Source organism: Brienomyrus brachyistius, chromosome 1, assembly GCF_023856365.1.
Source record: "Brienomyrus brachyistius isolate T26 chromosome 1, BBRACH_0.4, whole genome shotgun sequence".
Classification (NCBI taxonomy): domain Eukaryota; kingdom Metazoa; phylum Chordata; class Actinopteri; order Osteoglossiformes; family Mormyridae; genus Brienomyrus; species Brienomyrus brachyistius.
In genome coordinates, this window is record NC_064533.1 from 17,509,839 (window position 1) to 17,526,381 (window position 16,543).

Below are 16,543 nucleotides of genomic sequence, written 5' to 3' on the forward strand. Positions count from 1 at the left end.
GGAAAGTGAGAACTACTCCCTACCACCCGCAGGGCAATGGGGCTTGTGAGCGGTGGAACCAAACGCTGCTACGTCTGTTGAACACGCTCTTGGTGCAAGAGCAGGGTCGTTGGGCGGTACATCTACCGGAGCTGGTGCAGGCCTATAATTGCACCCCGCATAGCAGTACGGGTTTGTCCCCATTTTGGGTTTTGTTTGGGCGGCAACCTCGGTTACCTATAGATCAGCGATGGGGGACCTGTGATCTGGCCGGAGGAGAGGCCGGGTCGGAGTGGGTCCGTGGGCATCGGAGACGAATGTGGGCAGCCTGCAAGGAAGTGGAAAGGGGAACAGAGCGCCGGCGGCAAGGGGATCGGCGCTATCACAATGTAGGGAAACGTAGATGGTTGCTGGCCCCAGGGGATCGTGTTCTGGTGAGGAACTTCCGTCGACGAGCTGGAGGCAAGGTGAGCCCATATTGGCAAACTAACCCTTGGGTGGTGGTGCGACAACGGGATCTGGAGAGCCCAGTGTTTCAGCTGCGGCCGGACGGAAGAGAGGGCCCTCTCCGGACTCTCCATCGACGGCACCTGCGGCCATGCCCCCCAGGATGGATATTGGTGACACCGGAGATGGGGGGTGAGCTACGGAGGGCTGGGGTCTGTCCTCGACCAGGACCGTCTCGTCCCAGGGGTTGGCCTGGTGATTGGGAAGAGCCATGGGCTGGGAGGGCTGAACAGGTAGTAGAAAGGCGGCTACCGGCGGAGGATGGGGAGCCGGTTGTGGAGGTTGAGCCAGTTCCGGAGGTTGTGGAGCCCGTGCGTCGATCCCAGCGAGCCAACTTCGGGATAAGGCCAGCCTGGTATAGGGAGTAGGTGCTCGGGGCGAGCCCCCATTTGGTGGGGGGGAGTGTGGTGTCCCCTGTGAGGGGAAGGGGGATTTATAATTTATGGGTTGTTTATGGTTTGGGTTTTTCCTATTCTCTTTTGTTTTCCTTCTCCTTTCAGCAGTGCCACGAAAGCTTGGGGAGGTTGCGCCGTCCCTCATTGGTAATTGAGGGGCGGGACTTGTTAGATTGGTTGGCGGAGGCGGGGACTTGATCGGGTTTAAAGATGGCTACATCAGAGTGGACGGGAGCGCGGTCCGGGGACGGAAGGTAATCGCGGCGGTTGTTTTAAGGAGGCGTCGGTGGGGCGATGCGGGCTTTCCCAAGCGGACCGCGGACGTGAGTGAGCTGAGGTACCAGGCTACAAGTCACGGGTCCGCGGTATCGATAGAGGGATAGCGAGCGCGCAGCCATAGCGTCTGGGGAGGTAAGAGCAGTGGGAAGGCGACGCAGATGACGGTGGGGGGAGTGGCCTGGGATACCGTGCTTAGAACCCGGAAGTAAGGGAAGGTTCCTAACCGGTGGGGTGTAGGACGTATCCGTTCGGGTTATAGCCGGGACGGTGTGGTTCCGGGGTTGTTTTGGGCTTTGTTTCCCCCACAGGTCTAAGCTCGCCGCCGTGGGTCGGCTGGCTTGGGAGGCACCGGGTTGGTGCATATCGCAGCCAACGGATTGAGGCGGTGAGCGGCGTACGAGCTACCAGGCTAAGAGAAGGACAGTGGGAAGAGTTTCGGTTATCTCCCACGGGACCGAGAGAGCTCCAGGAGGAGGTGGACGCGGCCGGAGGGTAGCGGCATTGCTGAAAAGGGATAGTTAAGTTTTGTTTTGTTTTTTTTATTTTTTATTTTTTTTGTTGTTTTTGTGGGCCGGACGAGGGAAGTGCGCCGGCCCAGGACTGAGTCTTTAGTTTCTCTTTTTTTCATTTTCGTTTCTTATTATTATTATTATTATTATTATTATTATTATTATTATTATTATTATTAATAATAATATTATTGTTATTATTATTACATTTTTGTTTGGGGGTTAGGTTTATGTAGGGGGGACCTTTGCAGGTCACCCTTCGGTTTTGTCCTCTCCTATGTTGATTGACCTCCTCTCCCCGCTGCATAAGTGTGCTGTATATAAGGGTGCTGTGTCACTGTGTGATTAGTTGTAGTGGATATTGGGGGGAGGTGTGAGTGCTGTGGGGTTGTTGTGGAGTGGTATTGGGGAAGGAGAAATAACACTTGTAGTGGTAGTGTGATTTACCTGTTGGTGGGAGGGAGGTGGTTGTTGCCTGGGAGTTTGGAGTATCTGTAACCGAGCCCCAAATAAATCTGTGCCAGCTCACCCAGTTGTTTGCCCCATTGTGTCATTGCCCCAGGAGATCCTAAAGGGTGTGTGGGTAGCATTGTGCTGTGTGAAAGGGTTAAGGGGAAGAATTAAAGACTCAGTACAAAAATAGTCATTAGGCAGTGGGGGTCCTACACCCTGGGCCACCACATTACACATCTGACTAACACCGCGGCGGCCATGGGCTCCAGAGCGCATCTTTGTTGGATGCAAAGCCAGAGGAGCTGACAGATGGTCTGGGACCACCTGGGAAGGAGAGGATTTTGGAAACGGGAGAGATGGAAGGAAGCCAGACAGACGTCCTCATGACTCAGAATAAATGTGGATCAGTTGATCAGGAAGGAGGCTACAGACAGCAGTCGGGAGGGCGGGTCTGCAGATCGATGCACTGCACACGCATGCACATGCGTGCAGGTGTCCACATGCATGCACACACTTACTACATGATGTTACAGAAGCTGCAATACAGCAAAGTTACAGCATTCACCAGATTGATCTGATTTAAAAAAACAGTGAGCTGTTAACATCACACTGCGAGCAGACATTAGCATGCGATGGTAAATCAGCACCAATCAATCGGTCTTAGTGTCGTCAGCCTTTTTAAAGGTTATTATGGGACGTCTGAGTATTGATGTTGTTAGGACAGCCTGGCTATTGTGGCTTCATCACTTCTCTGAGTTAACATATCTATCCCATGAGTTAACATGGGTATACTCTATGGTTCAATTAACGCAGCATGGAAATCTAATGTTAATCAAGAAGCAGCATTTGCCCAAACATTTCAAAGGCCTTAATTGAATAATAACACTGGATTTTCCATAAGCCAATGCATGCTGCAAACAATATTCAATTGGAACAATCGTTTGTTTAGAGCAGGGGTCTCCAACTCCGGTCCCTGAGAGCTACGATCCAGTAGGTTTTCTATCATACCTGGCTTCCGATGAGCCACACCTGCTCTCAGGTAAATACCAGGAACAGGTGTGGCTCATCAGAAGCCAAGTGGGACAGAAAACCTATTGGACGGTAGCCCTCCAGGACCGGAGTCAGAGACCCCTGGTTTAGAGCAATCTGGCAAAATGTATAAACAGTTTTTCTATTTCATCTTTTATTGGTATTTTAACTTAGCATTTTATAACATGCTTCACATATTCGCAGAAACGCAGAGAGAGTACACTACTGGAAAATGACTTAAAATGAGATATTAGGGACATTTAGGCTAAAGCTTGGAAATGTAATATTCACCAGGACATGGTCAAGAGTACAGCTGTAAGAATGGGGCATCAAAAAGAAGCTTCCAGAAGTGGCTGCAGTGCTTAAGGAGCATTGTAGTCCTTAAGAACCATATCATCCTGCCATCTTGTGAATGCGGAGGAGATTATCCCGACCTGAGCGACTCAGCCCCTTAAACACCCATATCTCTGCTGTCTTGCTCGTGCATTTGCATAATCCCTCCGCCATTCATACTCTGAACTCAAATTTCATTTGCATATCGGAGCCCAGATGAATCATCTCAGCCGGTTGCAGAAATTTAAAAAGAAGAAAAAAGAAAAGAAATCACAGCAGTCCTTCCAAAAAGTGGAAATACAGGCGCTCAGATTCAACGTGCATAAGATTAACTAGTTTCTCAAAATAAATCATAATAAATCAAACTAAATTGTAATTTTTCAATGTTCAAATTCCAATAATATGGGACATAGTAAGAAGAGTCCTTACATGGGATTGTCACTGGACAGGAAGTGGCCCCAAGATTCCAAGAGACCAAGTATCTGACTCCAGACTCAAGTGTTCTTTACTATCAACACGTCCATGTTGAACACGGCATGTGTTTTAAGTACCGTATCCCTTGGACACCATATGGTGCTACGCATAAATACAATTACAAGAAATAAATATATCAACATTATACAAAACACAATGCAATACAATGCAATATAAATATAAAAAGCGTACAAAACTATGTTTGATTTTGTGCGCGTGCGCAGCGTGGTACATAGAGTTAATGTGTTAATGGATGGGTCATCCGTTGGGAGCGGCGTACGCCTGGGTACGTCACAATGCCCGCGCTCCCGTGCTGAACGTTGCGGCTAGTTTGCAAACCCTACAGACTTTACAAGGTAACGAAACAGTTACATACACGAAGGTTGCCTGTGCAGACTTGTTTCTAATTGAAAATCTCGCGCCAGCCCGCTGACCAAAGCTGGAAACCCTGGCACGTGCACTGCTGGCATGTAAACTAAATGTACTCAGTATCATACTATTCTCCTATTGGGGGGCCAAGATAAACACAATTTAATGTAACGCAATCTAAGCAATCATAACACATCATGACTCGTTTAATGAGATATTATTATTGTTGTTATTTGTAATTTTTTTCATTATATATAATGCTGCTTATAATTATTATGATTTTATTGTGTTATAATACTAAACAATGAACAGTCTGTATTTCTTTTCTCTCATCATTTCTATTGTTTTTTTGTTCTGGCGTCACTGGTAGCAGTGAGAAGGGGATGCGCTAGCAGTGAAGCTCACCTTTGGGGTGCCACATGAGCTTCGAGCGGTCCTGGATCCCCCTTATCCTTGCGAAAGAAAGCCTGAGAATGGAGAGACGTTGCTGCTTAAGTAAATGTAACCTCAAATTCCCACCCCAGGGCATTGATGAAACAGCGCTGCTGTTCTGTCCTGTTCAACACTGCCCCCTGGTGGAGCGCAGGAAGTTTATCATAGATCCCACCGTTATTTTTGTGACGTTTCGTGTGCTTCAAAACAAAAGGAAAATACGGCGCAGGTCTTAATACAGCCATATGAAAGACCCTAAAGACGTTTATTCTGCAGAGGGACATTTTTTTGTGAATTTTCATTTACCCGCCGCTTTTTATGCATATTGTTTTTTTAATTATTTATTTATTTATTTTTTTAATCGTAAAGCACTTTGGTCAACCGCTGGTTGTTTTTAACAGTGCTATATAAATAAAATTACGTGACACAGAGCACAACTCCTGTCCAGTAATATGCGTGTGCAAAATAACAGTTGGTATGAATTGCTATGCTAAGGGTTTTTTGTCCAGCAAAAACATAATTGGTTTAACCATGTGTCTAATAATGGTTACAGTGACAGCAAAAGCGATTAAATGAGTGATCCAGAGAAATCCATTTAAACTCAATGCCTGGATCATTTCTCTTTACCCTGAGGAATCCGTATTGAGATAGATGGACGAATTTCTCTTTAAGATTGATTAATGTCACCAAAAACTATACCTGTATAATATACTTGGAAGTACACAGGGATGAGTTGAAGTATAGTGGGACAGGAAGGTGTGCATTTAGCCTCATTTGAAGGGGGGGGGGGGGTCACATATTTTTGGCTGAGTGAAGACATTCATCAGTCAGCTGACAGCCACTTTCATGCCAGGGATGCCATGATGAGAGGGTTCAGACAGCTTCATCAAAAGGTATTAGCAGGAATGCCAGGGTTCGAGGGTCCGGGAGGCGGTGGTAAAGGCCAGGTCTCTAATGGGGGGTACAGCTCTCACTGCTGTCCTGCCCCCAGCAACAACAGGGGCTAAATAATTCAGGAGCCTCATATACTCAGCCTGACTCCCTTTGCGGAGAATAGCTGTCGTGTTGGCTGAGTGTAGGGAGTCATCAAACTCTGGTGGAAATATCAGGCTTCTCCTTTCAGGACGTCACCGTCCTCTCAGCTTCTCCCAGGGTGTAAGACAGTGATTTTTTTCCCCTTTTATGTTTTTTTTTTCTTGAGAAGATGTTTGATTGTTTTTTTGGCTTTTCATCGGGACTGAGTTGCCATAACAACAAACTGGGCCGGGCGCTGGTTTCACCTTCGCTGTCTCGCCTCACACGGCGCTCGCTCGCTCTGCTGCAGGATCGCAGGCGATGCGGCTCCCATACAGATGTCTGAAATCACAGGCTGACCTTGAGAAGCGTTCCTCCTGAGAGCTGGGGGGGGGGGGGGTGCATGATTCACAATCTGCTGCTCCTGCCACGCCACTGCCCAAATGGCGGGTGGCACGGTGGCACTCGGGTGGGAGTGATGCAGCCTCGTGATGAAGGCAGGGGCCTGGCCTTGGCTGGGCTCTCGGAGAGATGAGAGGCTCCCTGACAGTAACTTGAACTTAAGCGATCGCCATTTTCTGCCAGCTGCACCGACCACGTTCCACCACTTGGGGTGGAAACGGGCTGTGATCGTTTGAGATTTTCAGGACACGGCAAAGCTTTCTGATGTAGAGAGAAGGGAGGCCTGCTTGGATGATGCAACACAGTCTGAGCTGAGAGATGTCCAACCACCATCATCAAAGAGAGCCGATTCCACATCAGCTCAGCCATCTACAGCACCTTTTCTCTAGGATCTTTGGCACTAGTGGCTTAGGAAAGAAGGTGTAGGCAGTTAATCACATCTGCTCTGCGAAGAAATGAAGACTTAAATACTTCATTTAGACAAACAATATTAACCCACCAGAGATGATAATGCACGGATGACATTTAAACTTGATTAAACTGAACAGTGATTATAGATTAGTTATGTCTGATGCGGGAGCGTCGACTGTACATGTCTGATTGATTGTTATGTCATATTGAGCTAGAACCAGCCACAGAGACTGGGCCAGCCCCTATTCTCTGAAAGGACGTCCCACCCTTTTCAAAGAGTCAAGCGGTTCATTAATGAAAGAGCTCCCCAGTTTCAAGCCCAATACTCTCTACACTTAGTAACTGATTATTATGGGTTGTGACCCCTGTATGGGCCATATTCCACACAGCACTTCCATAATGAACGGGCATTATGGCTTACAGACACATAAACCTGTCCTCAACTCCAACAGCCTCTGGAGAGATTGTTGATAAATATCAGGCCATGGACACATTCGATCATTTCATATTTCTGTACGTTGCTGAATCGTAACTTCAGATAGCTTCTGATGAAAATGGCTATATGGCAGTGACAAAAGCACCAATCCACAGGAGATCAATACAACTTTTGTGTAATATTATCACCAGATGGAAGCAGAGAGCGGATTGCTGTGTGTGACAGGGACAACTGGGACACACAAGTGGAGACGTGCACGAGCTATCGATTTGTTCTCACAGTGACAAACTGCCTCGCAACACCTTTCCAGGGTAAATGTGTTTGTTTCTGCAGGAAGTACAGAATACCACAGAGACCTGAGCCTCGGCACTGCAGGGGTGTGTCAGGGTTACTGGGAAATCAGCCTGTTAATGGGTACAAGTAATATGAAGAAAGAAAAACAAGAGTTGCTCACACTTGTGATAACGTGAAGATCTATTGTTGCCTTGGATTGTTAAGAATCATCACTGATTACAGACGTGCCAATGGTAAATGGTTAGCTTCTCCAAACACAGGCTTTGGCAAACCACTGCTTTTATGGCTCCTTTCAGTTTTGCGTTTCTCGAAGGATTGATTTCTCCAGTCTGTTCATAGCATTGAGTTAATATCAACAGCGTGGGAGAGGAGGAGAGGATTATATCTGCCAATTACCTGTTAGTCCATAGATTATAGGCTGTACCGCTGGGTTACTTGTTTATTGATTTCTTGTCTAATATACCGAATGGATAAAATCCCATGATGCCGCTCTCTGCTTGCTTTCCACAGCTGAAATTTATTGGAGCTCTGACCCATTGTTCTGTGTTTGCGGACCGACTTTTGGAGATATAAGTGAGGCCGAAAGGAGACGGGGGCCACCGGGCTTTGTGAAATTACCTTCTTTGTGAGGACTTCCCAAGAATTTAAGCTATCATCTGGAAATCAAATCCCTTTCTGGGAAAAACTGAATATCTGACTGTTTTCAGCCTTGGTCCATCTACGGCTGAATGAGTGGGATACCGATGTGTCCTTTGCACCTTTCGGCATTCTGCCTTTAATATTGATATCCTTAATGCGAATAACCTGGCCTCTGTCCCTGGAAGCTGGTTTCTTTATATACAGCAGGCGTTACACAATATCAGGTTTTAATAGCACCACACACTGGAATGGACCCAGCTCTGTGCTACACTCTACTCCCCCTACCTGTGCTCTAGTCTTACTGAATTCTTATTCATTTTCCAACCAAGTTTGGCGAGATTTTCTGAGATCTGTCCTAAAACTATGAATCACCATCACAGAGCCTCATGCAATTTCATGCCAGCTTTTTTTCAGCTCATCCCGACCTCGTTGTCATTGTTTATGATATTTTAATGGGGACAGACACAAGCCACTCAGAGACCAATGAGCCTGAGTTAGCGTGCTGCCCACACAAGCGTCCCCGAGGAGGTAAGCCTGTAGTGTTATGTATGCATGAAAGCATCATCGCCATGACTCAGACCAGTCATGTGTGACATTCAAGGATAAAGAGTCTGGAGGATCATGTCCACCTTCACATCACTGCCTGAGCAGCCCCTAATGCGGCAGCTTACAGACATGCAGGGGTCTGACCCCTAAAGGACAACAGATGCTGTATGATGCCATGACGACCCTAGAGGACAGCAGATGCTGTGAGATTCTTGTGATTAACCCCCGAAGGACCGTCGATGCTGTTGGATGCCATGAACCCCCGAAGGACCATAGATCCTGTCTGTCTGCATGGATCCTTCACCCAGAGTTCAAACCGTCCTGCTGGCTCCACTAACCATCCTGTAGATGCTCAGAGCTCCAACCACCAAGCCTGAGCAACCAGCAGACTTTGGTCTGGGAAATTAATCTCAAGCCAAACATAGAGCATGACCAGAAGCAACTGGATCAGCGGATAAGGCAGGAATGGCTGCCAGAGAGACAGGAGGTCAGAGAATGCTGGCAGGATTCAGCGCGAGGAGCAGGCAGGGTGAACAGAAGCGCAGACAGCTTGGAGACTATGGGGCGTGCGAGGGTCAGGAAAACCGCACGTAACTGAGGGACGGAGATACCAAGCAGTCCTCCATACTGTTTCCAAAGAATCAGGCTGACGGTTCATTAGTGGCCATAGCACCGGGGGCTCTTCTACATGGGCTACCGCCGTAGCAAAAGGAGCAAATGTGGATCAGACTGCCCTCTTGTGTCTGTGTGGACTAAAATCAATAATATACACCCCCCCCCCAGTCACTGGTAAAGTATACCAGTATCTTACAGCCACAATATTTTCAGTAGTTCATGTTTCTGTTATTATAGCAAATTAGTGATCAAACTAAATTACTAATTATCTGAGAAGTCTAATTTGATTTTAAATGAAAGCCAGTATGCTGGGGTTCCAGTGAAAGTGAGGTAAAATGGTTCTTCTGGCCTCAGATCCATATCGATGGGAACCTTCAGAACCACAGACAACCAGAAAGGATCAGGCATCGATGACCAAAACCGCCCTGGCAGCCTCTAGTTCGCTGTCTTTTGGAATAATTCCAGCAGAGGGTGATTTCATTCCATCATACATTCAGAGACATATTAAAAGTTAATTTACAGATAATTAGCAAATTACGTTTTGGTGTCTGCAATTCCATTGCCCCCGTCGTCTCCTGACGTTCCCCCTTGAGAGTGGAGGTTACAGCTGTTGCTCCACTTTTTCTCACTGTCTTTTGGCTGAAATAAAAATAAACTCCCCCACCACTAGATACACCGCGGCAGGAGTAAGTAGGACTTGGTTAACTGCTTACAAATAACTAGGACCCAGAAGAACCCACTTTTCAAGACACACATAATGAGATAATGAGAACCAGGAAGGACCTGCTGTTGTCGGCAAAGCAGCTTGAATTCTTCGAAAACATGAATTGAAATGCCAGCATGTTTCCTTGTGGCATTTAGCTCATGACTTCTGCATTTTTGGTTGTGCTGTTAAAACTAACAAGCCTGCCTGTTCTCCTCAGACCTCTCTTACTAACACCAGAACTGGCTGAACCTATTCTGTTTAATCTTAGTAAGCTCTAAAAACAGTGGGGTGGCTTTTTCGGGAAGCATCATATACCAAATCATTTCTAACACATATATTGGCCTCTCTAAAGCAGAGGTCTTCAGATATGTACCTCGATTCCAGTTAGTTTAATAATTACTGATTCTGATTGGCTGGTGGCTTCGCACCCGGTGCACAGGTGAAGGAAGGCTGGAAAGTCAACAATGATTGGACCTTGAGAACCGTGATTTGAATGGCCCTGTTCTAGAGCCTTGTCAGACTAACTGAACCACACACCCATCGGCCTCCTTTATATACCGTTTCAACCACATGATTTTTTAAAAGTGAATTTCCATTAAATAGCATCAACGGATAGGACTCCATCCACTCACAGCTAATAAGTGAAATCCCAGCAAAGTCAGCAGCAGCAGGCCGTCATGGAAATTGGGGTGGGTACCGTCATGTGACACCTTCACCCCATGAACCTTTGGGGGGGGTTATGACACTTTGTGGATTATAACCCTGAGACCGTGTGCCTTTACGGTGGCACCTTGTGCAGTAACGCCAACGCTGTCCTTCCACTTTTCCCCACACATTCTCTTTGCTAAGCATCGGGGGGGGGGGGGGGGGGCTTCATGACAGACACACACACACACACACACACACCTGGGCCCGGTTTTATTGGGTTTGTTTGTTTCCTTGTTTTCGATCTTCTCTCCAGATTTCCATAGCTAATGCCACCATCTGTTGCCGAGCTGCTGAGGCCTGATTCGGATTTCAATTTGCTTTCTAAATTCAGTCTTAAAGAGACAGTGTCCCCCTCGCGAGACTCAGAGCTCCACGCCAAAAACACCTCGAGAAGACGAGGGCAGGGCAAGCAGAGTACGGACACAGCTCGGGAAAACCAGGTTTATTTAAGAACAAAAACTTTACATCTCTAGCTGCTGTCTTCACAGGGTCGTCGCAGAACAAGCTGAACGGGAGAGATGAGGCAGATTAAAGATGGAGCACAAATGCAGGAGCGAGTGTGCAAGCATGTGTGTGCGCATGCGTATGCTCCAATACGAGATGCCTCTTCATCACACACGTTTCTGATCACATAAGCAGAACAACAACAACACACACACACACACACACACACACACGGCTAAAATTTCCAACAGCATTCAGACACTGAAAAGCTCACTTCTATGGCATGGGAAGTTACATTACATGAACTAAGATCATCAGAATTTTGTAGATAGTAGAAAAAGCCCTTTGAAAGGATATGTCATCTCAGAAGGATACAGTGTCCTGCTGAGCCACAATAGAGGGCTGTAACTTGGCATTAATATCTTAAACAAACAAAACATTAAACCAAAAGTTACCAGGAAGGAACGAGGCCTTCGGAGGAAGCACAACACAATAGAAATAACCACAAATATGTACAGAAAAAAACATTTTTCTGTCAAGTAGGCACAGTAGCCTTTACCGTTACGTTCGATTAGCTGCCTACATGGTCAAGTGAGCTGACCCAGGATCAGTGAAGCCCCACGCACTCCGTGGGACGCGGCACGGGCCAGCTGCTGACACCATACGAAACGCAGATCCTTTATTTCCTCCTCACCTGCTCATCGCCGTTTCTGGGTCTTGCTCAGATCCCCAGGAGCCTCTTTCGGCCTGGCTGACCTGGCAAATTGCTGCCATGAGTTAAGGCCACATCTACAAACGTCCTGCTGGGCACTGGGAAGCTATGGAGAGATGGCTTTAAATCTGCAGCCCTGCAGAATAAATCCTGGCAGGTCCCCACTAAAGTGCCTGGGGTCATAGCACTGCGGAGGATTGTTCAAAAGCAGGAAGTTACGCTGATGGAGAGTGAAAGGGTGACCGTCTGAACACAGCAACTCTCAGCATTACAGCCAGGAGCTGTGGACAGTCCTCTACATTTACGGGAATATGGCAGCATCGGTATGGACAGATAAACACAAAGACATACAAAGAGACACATGCACACAGACAGGCAGACCCAGACAGACAGGCAGACAGACCCAGACAGACCGACACAAGCACATGTACACACACACCCAGTCAGACACGGATATGCACACAAACTGGTAGACACACTGACACAGATAGGCACGTGCACACACACACAGACACAAAGACAGGCACGTTTGCACAGACAGACAAACCCGCATGTGTGAAGGATACAACAATGAGGGGCTTGTCCTGCAGCACGAATCCGTTGGTGTCCCTCAGGGCTTTCGCTGCGCTCGTCTCGCTGGGCAGCCCGATGAACGCCTGCCCTTTCATCCTGCCCTCCTTCATCAGCACCACATCAAACCTGAGGAGCAAGTCGCTCTAAATATTCTCCGGCGGTGAACCATCATACAAGGACACGCCCCTGCCAGCCGACATGTGACCAAACACAGCACTCACATGTTCCTCTCCGTCTCCGAGGACATATCCACATATCTTCCATAGATGTACCTCAGGTCCTGAATTGGACAGAAAGCAATTAATGGTGATGTAGTGTTTGAGAGGAGAGGATGAGGATCACAAAGCCGTTCGCGAGACACACAAACCATGGACCGCAGAGAATAAGTGAGAGTGCTTCGGTCACGCGGGAAAAGGGGCCTCACCTTCTCCTCGACCTGCTTCGCTATGTTCTTCACGTACAGCCGACATGTTGGATCTCCAGGCTCATAGTTTTTGAATACGGACATTCTCTTAATCTCTGTTGAGATGAAACGAAAAATTACCATTCACACATCCTGTACCCCATCTTCAGAAACATGCAGCAGAAGGTGTATATATGCCATGTTTTGTATTTTTAGATGAATATGCGCGCACACACACAGCTCTGGAAAAAATTAAACCACAGCACAATTTTTTGCTTCACTCATTTCTCATTTTTGTGAGACGTCAATCCTGCTTCTAGGAGCCTCATACAAACTGTCCTATCAGTGCACTTCACACCTGCACTTAATGTTTCCCATTCCTTTTGAAGGTCACTTGAGGTCATCCTCTGATTCATGAGGCACTACCGGATAAGTTGACAGTCATCTCCGGCATTAGAAAATTACTTCGGCTCTCTGCCTGTCTGGTTTTTGGTTTTTACCAGTGTCTCCTGCTTCACACTGTTCCTATGTACTGCTGCCTGGAAGCAACCTGCTGCTCAGTGTAACCTTCTGTCAGCAGAATCAGGATTAAACCAGGATTCAAAAATGAAGATGAAATCTAGAGTGGTCTCTTAATTTTTTCCCGTGATATATGGATGACTGAGACCCAGACCAACCCCCCCTCCAGCTGATACCGTCTTTGGTGAGTCTGCCTTTCTCCAGCTCTCTCCTGGAGATGAACTCGGAGGGGATCTCAGTGTCCTCGTCGCTGTCCTCCTCCACCTTCGCCACTTGGGCCACTGGGTAGATCTTCCCGAAACCATCAGCCGGCTGCTCCAAGGTCAAGGTCTCCTCTTCCACAACAACTGGAGAAGACAATGATCTCTATGCTGAGCCGGGTCTCCACCGCAGGGAGCTGCACAGCCGCTGACTCTCACTTAAACTGAACCGCTTATCAATCATACATGCGGACTCACCGCCTGTCAGGACGAATTGGTGTTAAGGGCAGACGGCTGATTAAGGATTTCCATCAGGCTGGGAACCTGACTACCTCCCCATGTGAAGGCCCCCAGGGGAAATCGCTCACCTTCGGGCCCCTTGGGCTCCTCTGCCGGGGCCGCAGCTCCTCTGTCCAGGAGCTCCGAAACATCAGCAGAGATGTGGAACTCGATCTTCTTCTGGTTGAGGGCCTGAGCCTGCTCAAACACGTCCGAGGGCTGCAGAGCGGGGGCGTGGCCACTGAAACGGCAACAGGACCAGCGACTTAGTGACCAGTTGCTCTCCAAAATGTGAGGAGACACCCCAGCCCTTTCTGGTCATCAGCATCCTCAAATAAAAAAAAAAAAAATCACACATTACAGCATTTCACACTGTTGTCATTTTTCAGTGCTTCTAGCGACCTGACACAGAGAGCATGACTGGGAGAGGATCATCATGTGTCATGATATAACTCATCCAAGCATCCACACGAGTAACAGTCCGCTGCTCATTTTCCAACAACAGGCTCCATCATGAGAGCATTGGGAGGATCCTGTGCACGTCGCAAGATGCAATTTTACCTGGGTGCGTCCGCTTTGGGTGCAAACAGGAGGTCCTTCAGCTTGGGTTTCTTCCTCGTGGAAGATCGTTTCGTCCTCAGGAGCCGTTTGCACTGCTGGTTCACGATGCCCATCATCCTGACCATCCTGAGGGCGATGGCAGATGCATCGGCGCACGGGTAGGCAGTGGGTGATGTTAGAGCAGGGAGATATAAAGATGCCATGTCATAACATCACTCAAAACAGAAATCCCTCCTGAGTGTGACAAATTCACCTCTGAAGCTCACCTCTCCTTCTCCTCCCCATCCTCACTCTCATACTCGGACTCCTCCTCACTGGAAAACTCCATCTCCTCCTCCGGCAAGGGAGGGTACTCGGGGGGCAGTGGGGGCATGGGCGGCGGCTGCACAGGGACGCTCTCATACTGGGGGCACAGAAGACCCAGCGGGTTTTAACACGCATCAGGCAGCACAGCGGCGGTGGCCTTGGGTGACGGCGCCCTCGTACCAGAGGGGGGGCGGCGGTTATGGCTCCAAAAGGACACGGTAGATTCATCTTGTTCATCAGGTGAAGAACCTGCATGTTAAAAGAAGCCCCTTAATGCACACTATATAAAGTAGGTACCACTCTATATGAACCAAAATTAGTTTAACAGACCACTAGATGACAACCTGCTCTGTGACAATACAAATACTAATAATCCATTTATCTTTGTTAAACGAACTGGATATACCCACTTGGACATAAAACTTGGGCACACTGATGAGGGCGTGTGTGATGTTAGTCAGAATCCTGCCTGATGGAGGTGGGTACAGATACTTCAGTGAGGGATTCACCTGGAATTTCAGCCTGCAGGAAAAAACCACAGCATTACAGCAGAAACATGCTACTACAGAAAAAAGCAGATCAGATTATCATTGTAAGAAAGTCAGCTCTGGCAGATGCATAAAATGCTTACTAACAATGATGTTACAAACTCACCCAAGGCTGGGGGCTGCTCCGGTTTCTATTAACGGAGCGCTGGGCTGCTGTCCGTCTTTCTTCTTCACATCCTTCTCCTTAGTTAAGCTGGTGTAAAACAGGGAGTTTGAGAAAGGGTCTTAAAAAGCTCCGTTAAGTCCTACAAACTTACGCCAAAGTTTCACTGGTGTACCTGTCTGAAACTGGGGGGTTCTTCAGCACGGTGACGGCGTCCTGGTCCTTCGCAAACTCCACGACCAGCGTGTGATTCAGGATTTTCAGCTGGTGGAGCCTGCCTAGAGCCTGAGGAGAAAGCGGAGCCACAAGGTCACCGACAATGGGACAGGCAGCTGGTGACAGGAGTACATGACCCCGGGGAGCATCTCAGCAGGACCCACCTTGGCTGCGGACTTCTCGCTGGCAAAGCTGGCAAAGGCGGTGTGTTTCTGCGGAAAGCAATGACATCGTTAGACTACTGAGAACAGGTACACGGGCAACAACGCGACACATGGGCGGCGGGAGGTCCAACACACCAGCAATCCCCTATCGGAGAAGGCTCTCACTGACACCGCCCCAAAGTATCTCAGCAAATCCTCTTTTTCGTCACGATTCAACTCCGAAGGAAGGTGCCGTATGATGAGAGTCTTACTGCGCCTAGTCTGGACCGGATCGCCGTCTTGCTCTGCACATTGATCCATCACAGCGGAGCTATTAGTTAAAGCTGGCTAATGCTACAAACAGGAACTGAGTATATAATCGCAAATGACGCTCATCTAACTGAAATACGTCACTCTACAGAGGAAGACTCGCAGCACCGTATAATAACGAACCCGCATCTTCAGCGATATCTAACGAATCTATCTTACTATAAGACACGCTCTGAATTTCCGCCTTTAAATGTACTTCCAGTAAAGACCATTTATGATTGGTCAGTCAGATTATATACGCCCTTCGATGACGTTCATCTTAAGTTTACTTCCGGTTCAGATAATTTCCGATTGTACATTTATATACAGTGAACCAATCAATGAATTTCATTCGATACTGGAAATAAATATTCGTTTTACCCTTAACTTAACAACAGTTATTATAAGTATATATAGTGTATTTCGTTAATGTTAAATACCTAGTGCACCTAAACAGTTATCTTGTTTTGAAGGGGGCGATATTATTACTATGTAAATTTTTATTCTCAACCGCTAGAGGTCACTATGAGCAGCAGAAAACGATTTGACTTTTTTTTTTGAGAAATCTTGACTAGCAAAAAGTGTTTTAAATAGTTTTTTCGAAGGTGAGGTGTTTGCTGACAAATAGATGAATAAGCATGAAGGTGAACAACCGCCTGCTTCTCTGAACATATAGGTGTCCTTGATATGAATCTGT

The 16,543-nt window shown here is 47.5% G+C and overlaps 1 protein-coding gene across 3 annotated transcripts; it reads right to left on the bottom strand.

Annotated features, from left to right (window-relative positions):
• Positions 1–10,957: 10,957 nt before the first annotated feature.
• On the bottom strand, positions 10,958–16,079 carry rnpc3 (RNA-binding region (RNP1, RRM) containing 3). 3 transcript variants are annotated; one of them, XR_007399853.1, is made up of 15 exons: positions 15,694–16,079; positions 15,559–15,606; positions 15,354–15,463; positions 15,182–15,268; positions 14,938–15,049; positions 14,708–14,776; positions 14,488–14,624; positions 14,222–14,347; positions 13,750–13,901; positions 13,358–13,528; positions 12,684–12,778; positions 12,481–12,539; positions 12,253–12,385; positions 11,558–11,741; positions 10,958–11,396 (listed from the first exon to the last, which is right to left on the bottom strand). XR_007399853.1 is itself a non-coding variant. In XM_049026516.1 (15 exons), the coding sequence occupies exons 1-14, from the start codon at positions 15,856–15,858 to the stop codon at positions 11,673–11,675; spliced, it is 1,533 nt and encodes a 510-aa protein (XP_048882473.1). In that variant the 5' UTR covers positions 15,859–16,079; the 3' UTR covers positions 10,958–11,035; positions 11,669–11,672. The 3 variants fall into 3 exon arrangements, 2 of the variants coding, with proteins under 2 accessions (XP_048882473.1, XP_048882460.1); XM_049026516.1 differs by having other exon boundaries at positions 10,958–11,035; positions 11,669–11,741; XM_049026503.1 differs by having other exon boundaries at positions 11,669–11,741.
• Positions 16,080–16,543: the final 464 nt, after the last annotated feature.